The sequence below is a fragment of the Pelophylax lessonae genome (genome assembly GCF_965119305.1).
Source record: "Pelophylax lessonae genome assembly, chromosome: 7".
NCBI lineage: Eukaryota > Metazoa > Chordata > Amphibia > Anura > Ranidae > Pelophylax > Pelophylax lessonae.
Genome location: NC_138774.1, coordinates 123,407,951 through 123,423,980, shown reverse-complemented (window position 1 = coordinate 123,423,980; position 16,030 = coordinate 123,407,951). Strand labels below are relative to the sequence as shown.

Below are 16,030 nucleotides of genomic sequence, written 5' to 3'. Positions count from 1 at the left end.
CTATTTGCTGAGAGGCATGTTAAGTTCATGGAATATTGTATTTGTAGCAGGAAATTGCCAATTTTTTTTCTTCTTTTTTTTTTTTTTTATTATATAATAAATTATATATTGCTCAAACATGCCATGGGTATATGTGACATGACACCCCAAAATACATTCTGTTATTTCTCCTGAGTACGAAGATGCCACATGTGTGAGACTTTTTTGCAGTCTGGCCGCGTACAGGACCCCGAAATCCAATCATTGCCTTCAGACTCTAAGGGCGTAAATTGTTGAAGTTACTCCTCCCTACCTATCACATTTTCGGAAGTCATGAAATGCCAAGACAGCACAACTCCCCCCCCCCCCCCCCCCCCAAAAATGACCCCTTTTCGTAAAGTAGACACCCTAAGCTATTTGCCGAGAGGCATTTTGAGTATTTTGCAGATCTTGCTTTTTGTAACAAAGTTTTGAAAATTGAAAAAAATAAAAATAAATTTTACTTTTCTTTCTTCATTTTCCAAAACAAACGAGAGCTGCAAAAAACTCACCATACCTCTAAGCAAATAGCTTGGAGTGTCTACTTTCCAAAATTGAGTTATTTTGGGGGGGGGGGGGGGGGGCTTGTGCTATCTTGACCTTTCAGGGCCTCAAACTGTGATAGATAGTGAGGAGTGAAATCAACAATTTATGCCCTTAGAAAGCCTGAAGTCAGTGATTGGGTTTTGGGGTCCCGTACACAGTTAGGCTCCCAAAAGGTCTCACATATGTGGTATCCCTGTACTCAGGAGAAGCAGCATAATGTATTTTGGGGTGTCATTCCACATCTACCCATGGCACGTGTGAGCAATATATCATTTAGTGACAACTTTGTGTAAAAGAAAAAAAAAAGAATTGTAATTATCCTGAAACGTGTGGCAAATTATAAAATATTCCATGGACTCAACATGCCTCTGAGCAAATAGCTTTGGGTGTCTACTTTCTAAAAAGGGGTCATTTGGGGGTGTTTGAACTGTCCTGGCATTTATGCCCAATATTAGAAGCTTATGCCACACAACACCCACTTTTCTAACCACTTGAAGACCAAGCCTTTTCTGACACTTTTTGTTTAAATGAAAATTACTTTGAAACCCCAAACCTATATTTTTTTTTAAACCATTGGCCCTACAGAACAAAATGGTGGGTGTTGCATTTTTTTTTGTCACACGGTATTTTTGCAGAGAATTTCCAAACGCAATTTTTTGGGGAAATAAGCCACTTTTTTTTTAATTTAATGCACAAATACACTATATATTGCCCAAATGTTTGGGAAAATATACAAGATGTTATGCCAAGTACATAGATCTCAAACATGACATGCTTTAAAATTGCACACGCCTGTGCAGCGGCAACAAACTACATACATTTTTAAAAGCCATTACAGGTTACCACTTAAGATTTACAGAGGGAGTCTGCTGCTAGAATTACTGCCCTCGATCTGACGATTGCGGCGATACCTCACTTGCATGGTGCATATGCTGTTTACATATGACACCAGACTGGTGCTTGCATTCGCCTTTGCACGCAAACGCGGGGGGACAGGGATGCCTGTATTTTTTATTTATTTTGCTATTTTTTTTTTTATTTGACACCTTCCCTTTTTTTTTTTTTTTTTTATCATTTTTATTATCACAGGGAATTTAAATATCCCCTATAATAACAATTAGTGACAGGTACTCTTTTTAAAAAAAAAAAAATAAATTGGGGTCTATTGGACTCTAGATTATATCAGGCGAAACCAAAGTCATGAAATGCTCGTAGCTTCCGGTATCTTAGGCCATAGAGATGATTGGAGCCATTCTGGTCTCCAAACAGCTCTATGGTCAGCTGACGGAACAACCGGCTGAAGTCTCGGATTACCCGGTGGGACAAGAGACCCAGAGAAAACCGTGAATGGCGGCGGAAGGAGGGAGGAATCCCCTCCCACTGCTTGTAAAAGCAGTCTAGCGGCTAATTATCTGCTGGGAATGCTTTTACATGAAAGCTGACCGATGGCTGTAAAAAAAACAATACCAGAAAGTTTGTGGTATGCCTATCATTAGACCACCTAGTATCCACCCACTTCTAATGATGGGCATATATGCAATGTTCTTTTTTTTTTTTTTCTCTTCAGCCCATTGGCTGAAGGAAAAAAAAGCATAGCAGATTGCTCCATTTGCATTGATCGATGTGGATGAAGGAATCTCTGTCAAGAAAAGTGTTAAATATATGGTGAAGCATAAGGAAGAGCCTTCCTCTGTGTCCACTCCATCACCTATGCTTCGCCATATATGCTCTTTTTTTTAACTGTTGTGGTGAAATCGCCTCCTGTAGCGCTACAATCATTGATTGATATGGTGAGAGCAAACACTGTTGCTGTCAGAATAAACAAATCAGTGCTGCAGCTGATGGGCATAGCTGCAAAGCAAACAATGGTTTAACAATAAAATACAGTAACAATAAAACATTACAATATAACCGTATATTATAAAGTACAGTAAAAGTAGAGTAAGAACAGAAAATTAACTCAATAAAACTGTTTTTGGCTTTATTTTAACAAAAAAATTATTTTTTTACACTTTTTTTGTAACTGTAAAAAAAACTGTTCCAGGCTAGGGTCTCTCAAAATGCGATAGCTAACATCTTTCGAGACCCTGTGTGAAAAATATCCGCGTTTTCTACAGACACATATTCTTTGGGGTGCTCTTTGGGTAGGGGTACTAGGCAGGACATCCGGAAAATACCTCTCATGCAGCCAGCTCACTGCATCTGGATAGTGAATTTGGGCCACAGCACCTTCTGTATACAGAAGGGCTGTAATGATCTCTTCCTGGAATTTTAGGAAGTATCCACTTCTTCCTGATGCTTTGTATAGCACATAAGCGTTCAGCAGAGCCAATGGAAATAAGTATGCAGACACTTTTTTGTACCAGCCTCTGGCCTTGCGGGCAACTAAATACAGTGCCATCATCTGGTCATTGAAGTCCACCCCTACCATGTGAAGGTTGTGTACGTGGACACAGAGAGGCTTCTCAACTTGTGTATCTGCGTGAATGGAGGACAAAACCAAAACATTCCCTCCACTTCACTCTAAGAAATTTATCAGACTTCAAGCAGGCTCTCTCCCCCCCCATCTATGTCGGGAATCTACAAGCCCTTGGGGGAAGCCCTGGCGGTTAGGTCGCACAATGCCACATGCGCCAATTACAAAATCAAAAAGGTGACTAAAAAGTCGCACGCTTGTGTAATAATTGTCCACATTTAAATGGTACTCCTTTCTGAATAAGGTTGACACCAAGTCCCAAACAACCTTGCCTCTGCTCCCCTTGTAGTCTGGGCAGTTGGGGGGCTCAACATTGCTATCTTTTCCCTCGTAAACCCGGAAACTACATGTATAGCCTGTTGCCCTGTCACAGAGCTTATACATCTTGACCCCCATATCTGGCACGCTTGCTGGGGAAAGCAAGGCGGCCAAAAAAAGGAATCGGGGACTCAACGCAGACAGCTTGTTGGTGCGTATACAAGGCTGCAAACTTCCGGGTGAAGTGGTTTATGAGGGGCCGAATTTTGTGGAGCTGGTTATATCCAGGGTCACCCCGTGGATAACAGAGTTAATTTGAACTGAAGTGCATGAACCGCAAGATTTGCTCGTCTATAGCCATGGCAGCAGAGAACACGGGCCTATGGTGAATTGGGTCAGTGGATAAGTATAACCGCAACTCACTCGTTTTAGTAATGCCCATGAGGAGAGATAGGCCCAGAAAAGTTTTAAATTTGGAAACCCTGATATGTTTCCATACAAATTCTCTGGCAAGGGCCAAATTTGACTTTGCGGTGATTAATTGATCGGCCTATAAATTGCTTTGGTCCACAATAGATCTGTAAAGATCTTCCGTGAAAAAACGCTCATAAAAATCAAGGAAAGTAAAATTGTCTTTCCATCTGAATTCCGGGTTGGCTAGTGAATGTGGGAAGCACGGGCGCTGTAGAACTGGGGGGCCCCAATCAGGATTTGCAAGCGCATCAGGGAGGACACTATGGGCTCTACGGGCCTGTGTTTGAATTATTGATTGCTGCGGGACACTACTTGAACTGCACTTATGGGACTAGCCACCTTACCAAGTGTTACTGCAGTGCTGGTTTGATTATGACCAGGATGTACTAGGCCACTGTTGCTTGCCAGTTCACCAGGAGGTTGAGCGGCACTAGTACCGACACTCTGCTGCATACGAGAACCCTGCGATTGTTGCACCTAAGCAACAGAAGAACGGAGTCGGGTACGCCTGACCTTAGCAGGGACCACTACTCCCTCATCAGAGCGATCTGTCAGGGTGCCGCTGCTCTCTACAGGTTTGAATATTGAGCCTGATTCTGACAGTGAGGCTTCCCCATCGCTCTTATCTGTCATGCTAAGCATTGTGTAGGCCTCTTCACTAGTGTACCTCTGTTTGGACATTTTGGACAATAAATTTATAGGTACCTAATGTGACTTACCGGTAATAAGGCACATGGTTGTCAAGGACTGTTTGAACATGTAACTGCTAGTGCTAGCAGAGATCTGGCCTGACTCTGCTAATGCTACGATTTAGTGTGCTGTGTATTGGAAGTGACAGTAATCTGTTTATTTTGCACTTATTGGGGGGCCAGAGGGGCTAAACGCAGGTGCTGGCAGGTGTCGGGCTGATCCTGCTAACGCTACCTTTTGGGAACACTAAACTATTGGGGATGCTAGTATAGTTCTGATCAGATCAAAGATATTGATCCGTTCAGAAACTATGCTAGTATTGGAGGGGTTTAGTGTGTGTGTGTCGCTGGTAATCATAGGGTTAAAATGTATTACTAAATATGCGCCAGGCAATCTGACGCTATCCTGAATTGAGGCTAACTAACTGATGTCACCTGTGACACTAATACATTGATCAGAAAAAAGATCTGCACACTATAATAGTGACACTGTGGCAGGGCAATTGGGTAATCAGAAGGTTAAATCTTTAAATCTTTATTAGGTTTTTTTAGGGTACCTGTCGTATATCCCCAATAAAGATGTAACCCCCTAATCACCCCCCCCGTTAACCCTTTCACTCCCTGTAACAGTGTACACTATATACAGTATACAGACCATTTACTGATCACTGTATTAGTGTCACTTGTAACTTCAGTTAGTGTGAGAGACAGTGGTAGTTAGAGGCAGTCCCAGATAGGTTTAGGGTACCCACCATATATCCCCTATCTGGAACTGCCTCTAACTACCACTAACTGTCTCTCACACTAACTGAAGTCACAAGTGACACGCGTGGGGCTAGGCGTACCGGTGCAGTATATCTGCAGCGGGCGGTTGGCAAGTGGTTATTGAACCCTACTTGGTCTGTTTGTATCAGGGTAGAAATGAGGGGTTGTAGCCTGTTAGCTACCATGTTGGCGTAGATTTTAATGTCACTGCTTAGAAGTGAGAAAGGTCTAAAATTTGCAGGATTTGAGGGAGGTTTCCCTTTTTTAGGAATTGCTACGATTAGGGCTTCTAGGAATTTTTTAGGGAATAAGCCTACTTTTGTAGCTTGAATGGCCACTTCAATGATGTGTGGCTCAAGGATGGCAGCAAAAGCTTTATAATACTATTGCTGTATCCATCTGGGCCGGGGGAATGCTAGACAATGACACCCTGACTGCCTTTGGGTATCGGGATCAAATCCTTTGACCCATAGTCGGACCCTTCCCTGGTGCAGTGGGTCCTAGGTTCCTCCAGGTGCATGACAATGCTGGACCTCTTGGTGAAAGTATGCAGCCAGTTCCTGCAGGATGAAGGAATTGATATCATCGAATGGGCCCCCACGCCAACCTTGGCACCCCAGATGTTTTGGAACTACATTTCCCATGATGCTCACCTACACTGCAAAGTGCATGAGCATCATGGGAAGTGTAGTTTCAAAACATCTGGGGTGCCAAGGTTCACCATCACTGGTCTATCAGATGCTGCCAGGTTGCACCTCAGTCTGTTCAGGAGCTCAGTGATGCCCTGGTCCAGATCTGGGAGGAAATACCCTATGGCACCATCCGTCGCCTCATTAGGAGCATGCTCTGACATTGTCATGCATGCATACAAGCACGTGGGGGGCCATACAAACTGAGTATCATTTTGAGTTGCTGCAATGGAATTCCAGCAAAAAGTGATAATTTTTTCACTTTGGTTTTAGGGGTGTCTTTTGAATTCAGCCCTCTGTAGGTTGATAATATTAATTTCCATCAAACACATTACCCAGTTAATATTAATATAGATATCTAGTGTGCCATTTTTTTATCCCATTGAGATCTGATGTGTTTTCAAAGTGTTCAATTTTTTTGAGCAGTGTAATAGTTTTCCTTAACCGCTTTACTACCGCCCGCCGCAGTTATACTGCGGCAGGCAGCTGCTCCTGGGCAAACTGACGTAGCTATACGTCGGTCGCGAGCAGGAGGCTAGGGCTAGTCAGCGGGGAAGCGGCTCGGATTGCCGCCTGACACCTGCGATCGTTCGCCGATGAGAGAGAACAACGGTCAGCTGTTGTAAACACAGCTGACCGTTCTTCTCCCTGGAATGATCATAGAGCCCATGTGATCCTTCTATATAGGATCACATGTCTCTATGGTAATTTCAGAAGCCACGCCCCCCCCCCACACACACAGTTAGAATCACTCCCCTAGGCTCACATTTAAACCCTTGATCATCCACAGGGTTAACCCCTTCCCTGCCAATGGCATTATTACATTAACAGTGCATATTTTTAGCACTGATTACTGTAGTAATGTCACTGGTCCCCCCAAAAGTGTCAATGTCAGGGGTCTGATCTGTCTGCCGCAATGTCGCAGTCCCTCAAAAAATCGCAGATTGCCGCATTACTAGTTAAAAAATACAATAAATCTTTCCTGTAGTTAGTAGACACGATAACTTTTGCGCAAACCAATCAAAATACGCTTTACCAAAAATAGGTAGCAGAAAACAAATTGGCCTAAAATGTTAAAAAATTTTGATTTTTAAATTTTTTTTTTGAGAATGTCATATAGCAGAATGTGAAAAATATTTTTTTTTTTCTCTCCAAAATTGTCACAATTTTATGTTTATAGCGCAAAAAAATTAAAATCGCACAGGTGATCAAATGCCACCAAAAGAAAGCTCTATTTGTGGGAAAAAAAGGACATCAATTTTATTTGGGTACAGCGTCGCACGACCGTACAATTGTCTGTTAAAGTAACGCAATGCCAAATCGCAAAATAGGACCTGGTCAGCAAGGGGGTAAAATCTTCTGGGACTGAAGTGGTTAAACAGTTACAAGGCTTACCACCCACTTTTTCAGATCTATATTAACCAATACAAACAGCTGTATGAATTGGGGCTGAACGATAGTCGATGTGATATCGACGATCGTGCTGCGGGCGTGATAGTCACATCGCTGAAGATACGATAGGAAGGCATAGGCATTAGGCAGGGAGAAGTCGGGAGGACTCAGTGGTTGTAGCAGAACACAGCCTGACATCCGTCCCATACGTTCAGCCTGCCTGCACTCTATGATCCTAGAGTGAGGAGCTCAAAATAAATTGGTCCCAGGTGATATGTGACCTTAATTGCCATCATCCTATAAAGTCAGTACAAAAGAAATGTAACACTGAAAAGTGTTGGTCTCCTCTAAGAAGGGGGGGATTTTTAAGGCAATAAACAAAATATGAATACTAAATAGAAAAAAACAATAGCATAACAACAGTGTATAAAAAGATTATGAAAATTTATTAGGTACAATTAGGAAAATATAAAATGACAATGATGTCACACAGGAGATAATTGTTGACATTCTGATCATAAATTCCATGGCCAAGAATGGAAAAAACCACAATCGGTCATGGATCACAAAAAAGCCACAATAAATAAACACAATGAAGCAGTGGAAGAGAAATATGAGGAAACAAGGGATACACCACTCCCTCCCCGGGATAACAACCCCAGGGGAGGGAGCGTGTTAAATCCAACGCGTTTCGAACTATTTATTGAACTTCTAAGTTCCGATCTTCATCAGGGATATAAGGATTGGTGATCCCTTTATTTTCCTTCCTAAAAAAAAACAAAAATAGCAAACAAACACATAGAAAGAGAGAAAAATATGTATAAGAAAATATATATATGCATAAATGCGTTGCCAAACTTGCCTTATGACAGCAGCTATAGATATGAGCACTAAAGTTGCCGGCACATAAGCAAATACCCACCCAATCTTCTTGTTCGCAATTTATTGAATATATAACTGCAAGAATCCAAACGTCTTTAAAATGACTGATGGCCAGAAGAGGACACGGCAAAGCCGGAAGGCTAAACCGGATATCCCATTTGGTAGGAACGTCTGCCCGCCCAGTAGGTTCACGGGGTATAGATAAAAGTACCCCCTAAAATATGGTGCCTAAAAACAAAGAAATAGACATACATGTATAGTGATGGAATAAAAGATGTGGCCACATAGGCTACAAATTTTAAAGAGCAAAAGGGGCGGGGGTGAATGTATAGGCCAACCTCCCAACCATAATGCCTGTCATGGGGTTGAAAAACCCCGGCTAGGGACCAAAGAGTAAATATACTTATACCAAAAAAGAGGGGTCCCCAATATTGCAGCGTCAGGTCCAAAACATTGCAGGCTTCCCAAGGATGGTATGTGTATCATGGAGTCCTTAGTGACTGAAAAGCTATGCACAGGATACAGTGCAATGCCGCATGTATGAGATCCCCTTGCCGCCTCCTTACACATGGAGGAGCGTGGGGTAATGGCGCCAAAAGTGAACCTTGGCGTCCCATTTTTTTTTTTCACAAGATCCAGCCTTTTATTTTCCCATTTATTTTGGCAAGCAGGAGCACCCATTACTGTTCTTTCTCCAAGAGTAAGTGCCGCATTTGTGCACCATCAGATCTGTGCCATCCATACCAGTCCGCCTGCACCTCATGACTGTGGCTTGGGCCTAAAAGATTACTGTGCTGCATTTTGTGCATCTGACTGTCTGTCCCATCCATACCAGTCTGCCTGCACCTCATGACTGTGGCTTGGGCCTAAAAAGATTCTTATTTAACACGTATACATAGACATTTCATGAAACATTAGGTCATGAATATTTACGTGAAGTCATGGAAAAGTCATGGAATTTCATTGGTGAAAATGTGTATGAGCCCTGATATTTATTGTGGCTTTTTTTGTGATCCATGACCGATTGTGGTTTTTTCCATTCTTGGCCATGGAATTGATGATCAGGATGTCAACAATTATCTCCTGTGTGACATTGTCATTTTAGATTTTCCTAATTGTACTTAATAAATTTTCATAATCTTTTTATACACTGTTGTTATGCTATTGTTTTCTATTTAGTATTCATATTTTGTTTATTGCCTTAAAAATCCCCCCCTTCTTAGAGGAGACCAACACTTTTCAGTGTTACATTTCTTTTGAGAGTGAGGAGCTCAGCTCCTCCCTGTAACCAATCAGCGGCTCCCAGCACACTGACACTGAAGAACTGGAAACAAGCTTGTTCAGAGTGAAGAGTTGAGTCAGTTCACTGAGTAGTTCAGTACACCGTCGAATGTGTGGGACTGGACGGATGTCATGTCAGGCTGTGTTCTTCTACCTCCTGCCACCACTGTGAGTCCCGACTGTGCCTAATCCACACTGACTGTCACTGTCAATCCCTACAATAACATTAACCCTGGCTGTATGGTGCAATCTGCAATTACAATCAGAAGAAGGCTGCGCTGCTACAATACTTCCATGATTTCCTCTCAATATCGCAATATATATCGTTGAAAAAAAACCGCAATGTACTTTTTTTCCAATATCGTGCAGCCCTAGTATGAATGATATAATCCCGGTTGTTGGGTAGTAAAGTGCACTGTTAGTCCTCATTCCAGCATTCATTTCAATATGAAAAATGTATTGCCAACCTTCAATCACTTAGGCTTTAATTTTTGTGTTCAAATTTCAGAAAGACCAGTAGTTCACAGACACAAAAGAACCGTCCTCCATCTCCAAGTTTGTTGAAGCAGAGACCACCTTCTCCTACAGTGATCCACAAGCCAGTTCCTATCCAGCGTCCCTCTCTCACACCAACTGTCTTAACTGCTACCAAAAAGAATGCTGATTCAGAAGCCAAACCAAAGGAGAAATCTTTAGACGGAATCAGCTCAGAGCCAAAAAATATACAGTTCTCGGAAAAAGAGACACCTGCTACAAAGACCAAAGATGGTAATTTCTGAATGTCTTGTGTGTGTTGTGTGTGTTTGGTGATATGTTATGTGGATTTCAGCAGTTTGAAAATCTTGGAGCCTTGTACTCCTAGATATTCTATACAGTAAAACCTTGGTTTACAGGTAACGTGGTTAACAAGCGTTTTTTGAAAGGCTTGCAAAGTTTTTTTTTTTTTTGTTTTTTTTTTTTTTAAATGGTGCCTTGATTTGCGAGCACTGTCTTGATATACGAGCAACATATAAGCATTAGTTTTAATGTAAAAAAAAAGAATTACACTCACAATGTTAAGGAGTATGGTGCTATTCCAAAGTCGTTGCTGTACAGTATACAGTTCTGTATATGGCCAGATGTCCGGGAGCACTGGTGGCTTCAAGCGCTTCCTGCAGAACTTAGAGACACCCCCAGCTGGGTGGAAGGATGTAACGCGCGTTTGCAGCACCCAGAAGGGACGTCAACAGTTCCTGAGTGGCTCCGAGTTCTGCAGGATGCACTGGGAGTCACCAGCACCGCTGAACCTCTGGCCATATACAAAACTCTATACTGTACATATACACCAGTGGCTTTGGAACTGCACCAGACTCCTTAACATTGTGAGTGTACTGTAATTTTGGTTTGTGGAACAAATCATTTGAGTTTCCATTATTTCCTATGGGGAAATTCGCTTTGATATACAAGTGCTTTGGATTACAAGCATGCTTCCCGGAACTAATTATGCTCGCAAACCAAGGTATTACTGTCTATATAAAAATTATATTTATTTATATATTTATTTATATATATATATATATATATATATATCTATATCTATATCTATCGTCTGTCGACAGACGCAGCCTCATCTCCATGAGCTGAGTGGGTTTATGCTCCTCCCATCAGGAGTAGTCTAGGCAGAAAAATTTGAATACTCACGCCCAGGGGGCTGTCCCTCGAGGCATAAACACCCACTGCACAACCCAGCACATCAGTTTGTTTTCTGCCTAGAGAAGAAGTAGACCTAGGTTTCCTGCTGGGATTCCGGTCTCAGTTTTTTTATTCTTTTCAGAATGTTTTCTTTTATTTCTCTTTACTCAATAGCGAGAAGAATTTCCTGATGATCTACAAGCAACGATGCCGGCTGGGGCTCTGTACTGGATAATCTAGATCCTTATGGTCCCCCCAGTCTGGCCTACGAGCGTGAGCTGGTTATAGTTCCAACCTAGGCCTAGCCACGACGGTGCCCCCTTGTCCGGAGGGGGACGAGCCTATGAGCGGATGCCTCGCTGGGACGCAACGACCTGGAACGCCCTGAGTCGCAGTGTACCCCTTGGCTGGCAGCACCCCCACTTCAGGTGGGAGGCAGTCTGCCCGGGGCTGAACCCACCCCGTGCTCCCCTTGCCACTGCTGGCTTTGGGGGATGTGGGCCCTACCCTGGGCCTAATGGGATTGTGCCTCCCAAGAGATCCCCCTGGTCTGCCCAGTGCCTGGTCTGTGTGTGCTTCCATCTCCTTGTCCCTGTCTGGAGTGCTCGGGGGGGGGGGGGGGGTGACATGGTTTCTTGGGCTTGCTGGTCCCTGTTGTGGTTCCTGAGGCCTTCATGTGTTGGTCCCTAGCCGCATGGTGTGCCGTGGGCGCCTCCATCTTGGGTGTGGGCAATGGAATTTTTTTCCCCATAGACTTGTATGGGGCAGCCATTTTCCCTGCAGCTTCCTATTGTTTTGTATGCTCATCCATCTTTGTGTAGCCCTGGTGCTATACTTGGCAGTGGGTCCTTGCAGACATCTCCTTGCACTTTCTGCTATCAGTTTGGTTTAAAGGGGCTCCCTGCAGACCTCTGCGATCGGTGGTGAATACCGCGATCGGCATTCTTAAAGCTACAGTACTCCATTTTTTGCAAATTGCACTATGGAGTCCCAAACTGGAATTTCTCCCTCAGACCCACTCTGTGAGACTCCCGAACAGTCCAGATTGCAGTTGCTGGCTGCAAATTTATATCTGCCCTGGAAAGCCTGACGACTAAGGTTGATTTAGTCATGAAAAAGGTTGATAAACGACCGTAAACTACCGCTGCCTTCTCTATCTGTAGAGATGTCCTCTGATTCAGAGGCTGATGTGGTTCCCCCGGATGCTCCCCTTCCTGAGGGGTCGCCGTCCTCGCAGTCAGATGGTGAAGAGGACCTGTCGTCTTCAGCTGAAGTGCGGGAACGCGCTTTGGTGGAAGCCCTGATTATTTTAGTGCGGGATACTTTAAAATTGGCTGATGAGCCTATGCCGGCAGGGACGCGGGTGGCTTTTGGCTCCCAGAAGTCTCTAAACACTGAGAAGGTTTTCCCTTGTCCCGACACTTTTCACAATATTGTGAATGACCAATGGCGGCGTGTTAAGCACGTGTTAGTGGTGCCAAAACACTTTAAACGCCGGTATCCTTTTGCTGAAAAGGTTTCCAACCGTTGGACGGTGCCACCTAAAGTGGACCATCCTGTTTCCAGATTAAACAAATCTACTCTTGTGCCTGTGGAAGATTTCCAGGTTTTTACATATCCAGTGGACAGGTGGGTGGAATCCCTTTCCCGCCATCTTTTCATGCTGGTGGGTTCCATTTTAAAACCAGTTTTTGTGTCTGTGCTAGTCTCCCAGACGGTGAAGGAATGGATTAGGGGTTTGCAGGAGTCTTTGGACTCCGAGACTGTTCCTCCAGAACAGCTGGAACTGTTGAACCAGGTGTTCCAGGCTCTGGTGTTCCTGTGTGATGCGTCTATGGATGCGGCTCCCCTGGTGGCCAGGGTCTCGACCGTGGGCATTGTTTTAAGCCGCATGGGCTGGTTGAAGCGCTGGTTGGCTGACCAAGCTTTTAAAAAAGCCTTAGCTGATCTCCCCTTTCTTGGAGACGGGTTGTTTGGCGACACATTGGATGAGTTGATCAAGAGCCTGACTGGCGGGAAGAGTACTCTTCTTCCTCAATCCTCCAAGGGAAAGACACCCCTTACTAAGCGCGGTTCCTCCTTTTCTGCTCATAAACGTTTTTTTTGTGCCTCTGGGGCACAAGAAAAAGATAAGCCGTTCAGAACTTCTGGAGGTGCCAAGAAACCCTGACACTCCCCCATCTTAGGGGTGGGGGGACGTCTGCGCTTTTTTCAGGAACCCTGGACTTCATTCAGCAAGAATGGGTTCGCAAACTGGTTTGTTCCGGGTACAAGATCAAATTCTGGTGCCGGACAGGGGACAGGTTTTTTTCAGTCAAATCTTCACCTGTCTCCAGAGCGTTTGAAGGATCTGCGGGAGGCTGTGCGAGATCTGCTGGCTCAAGGTGTGATTGTGCCAGTTCCCCAACAGGAACGCTCTCAAGTTTTTCTATTCAAACCTGTTCACCGTGCCCAGAAAGGAGGGCAAGGTGCGTCCAATCCTGGACCTGAAGGCTCTGAACCGTTTTGTGCGGGTGCAGAAATTCCGAATGGAGTCCATTCGGTCAGTGTTGGCATCTTTGAATCAGGGGGATTTTGTGGCTTCCATCGATCTCAAAGATGCATATCTCCATGTCCCCATATTCGAGGGACATCCGCGATTCTTGCGCTTTGCGGTGGCAGAGGAGAACTTTCAATTTGTGGCGTTACCCTTTGGTCTCTCCTCGGCTCCCAGAGTTTTTACGAAGGTCCTAGCCCCTGTGCTGGCCTTGTTGCGTCGACGAGATATCTCCATTGTGGGGTATCTGGACGATCTCCTGTTGCAAGCAGTTTCCCATTCGGATCTGCTGGAAAACATCTCCATCACAATTTGGACCCTTCAGGACTTTGGTGGATGATCAATGTCACCAAATCTGCCCTGACTCCGGCTGATGGAGGCCAATCGGTCCTCCTTGCGGGATTGCATGTGGGCCCTGGGTCTAATGGTCTCGACCTTCGAAGCAGTCCCTTTTGCTCAGTCTCACACGAGACAGCTGCAGAAAGAGATTCTGGCACAATGGAACAGAGATCCTCGGTCTTTGGACCAGAAGATTTGGTTGAGCCATCTCACGAAGTCGGCTCTCTTGGTGGATCCAGTCACCTGTCCTGTGCCATGGCAAGTCCTTCCTGCCGGTGTTTTGGACGGTGGTCACCACGGATGCCAGCCTATCGGGCTGGGGTGGAGTTCTGGGGAAGCTCTGTGCTCAGGGTACTTGGGCGTCGGAAGAGTCTTCCTTGTCATCAATATTCTGGATCAAGCTCTGCCTGCTTCACTGGACGAGTTGGCTACACGTCTCTTTGGTTCGGGTTCAGTCGGACAATGCCACGGCCGTGGCTTACATCAATCATCAAGGGGGCACCAGGAGTGCCCTGGCGGCCAAGGAGGTGGCTGAGATTCTGGTATTGGCGGAACACAATGTTCTGGCTCTTTCCGCAGTCCACATCCCGGTTGTGGAGAATTGGCAAGCGGATTACCTGAGTCGTCAGGTGTTGGATCAGGGGGAGTGGTCACTGCATCCTGAGGTGTTTCATCTCCTGTGTGTCTGGTGGGGGACCCCGGAAGTGGATCTCTTTGCGTCCCGCTTCAACAGGAAAGTTCAGAGGTTTGTGGCCAGGTCACGTGATCCTCTAGCCGAAGCCACAGACGCTCTGGCGGCTCCTTGCAGTCAGTATTGCTTGTGGCGATGGAAGGCATTCTGGTCATTCTGATGGCCCCAGACTGACCTCGGCAGTCTTGGTACGCAGAGCTGGTAAAAATGGTCATGGATCTTCCATGGCGTCTTCCTTTTACGGGAAGATCTATCTCAAGGACCGATCTCCATCCTGCTTTATGGTTGCTGGCTTTAATAGATTAGCTGTTGAAAGCAAGGTGTTGAGGGATAGGTCTTTCTGATTTGGTTATTCCTACCATTTTGAAGGCCAGGAAGTCGACATCTAGGAAGATCTATCATCGTACATTTCTTGGTGTGAATCCCTGCAGATGCACCCTCGCTTGTTTTCTGTAGCTAGGGTCTTGGCCTTTTTTCAAAAAGGAGTTGAGCAGCGCTTGGCGTTGGGTACTATCAAGGGCCAGGTTTCGGCCTTGGCTATTTACTTCCAATGTCCGTTGGCTACTCATGGTTTGATTCTCACCTTTGTTCAGGGGGTGCGTCATCTGCCCCCCCCCCCCGAGGAGATCGCCGTCGCTGTGGGATCTTAATCTGATTTTGTCTGTTCTTCAAAAGCCTCCTTTTGAGAATATTAGGGAGATTAATCTGCTTTCTTTGTCGCAGAAGGTTGCCTTCCTAGTGGCTATCACTTCTGCCCACAGAGTCTCTGAGTTGGCGGCGTTGTCCTGTCGTTCGCCTTATTTGGTGGTCCACAGGGATAAAGTGGTCCTCCAACCTAATCAGTCCTTTCCTCCTAAGGTGGTGTCGGATTTTCACCTGAATGAAGACATTGTGTTGCCTTCCTTATGTCCTAAGCCTAAACATCACAAGGAAGTTGCTTTGCACTCTCTGGATGTGGTTCGGGCGATAAGGGTTTATCTGACGGTTACTGAGGAAGTCAGACTCTTTGTCCTTCCGGGCGGTCCTCGCAAAGGTTTGGCTGAGTCTGCTGCGACCATTTCGAGACGGATCAGGCAGACAGTTGTTCAGGATTATTGTTCAAGGGTCAGGTTCTTCCTTTCTCTGTGAAGGCGCATTCTACTAGAGCGCGAAGTGCCTCTTGGGCTTTTTTTGGGCTTGTACAAGTTTGTAAGGCAGTTACTTGGTCGTCTGTGCACACGTTTACCAAATTTTACAAGGTGGATTTGTTGGCTTCTTCGGATGCCTCTTTCGGCCGCAAGGTTTTGCAGGCTGCTGTTTCAGAAGAGAATGTTTGTTTGTACT

General features: G+C 45.0%; 1 protein-coding gene across 1 annotated transcript in view; it reads left to right on the top strand.

The window, feature by feature from the left end:
• MAP7D3 (MAP7 domain containing 3) overlaps window positions 1-16,030 on the top strand; it is a gene marked incomplete at both ends in the record, with an annotated part of 267,062 nt that overhangs the window by 192,083 nt on the left and 58,949 nt on the right. Inside the window, 1 exon segment of the mRNA XM_082264163.1 lies at window positions 9,979-10,238. Within this exon segment, the coding sequence (XP_082120289.1) occupies window positions 9,979-10,238 (260 nt within the window).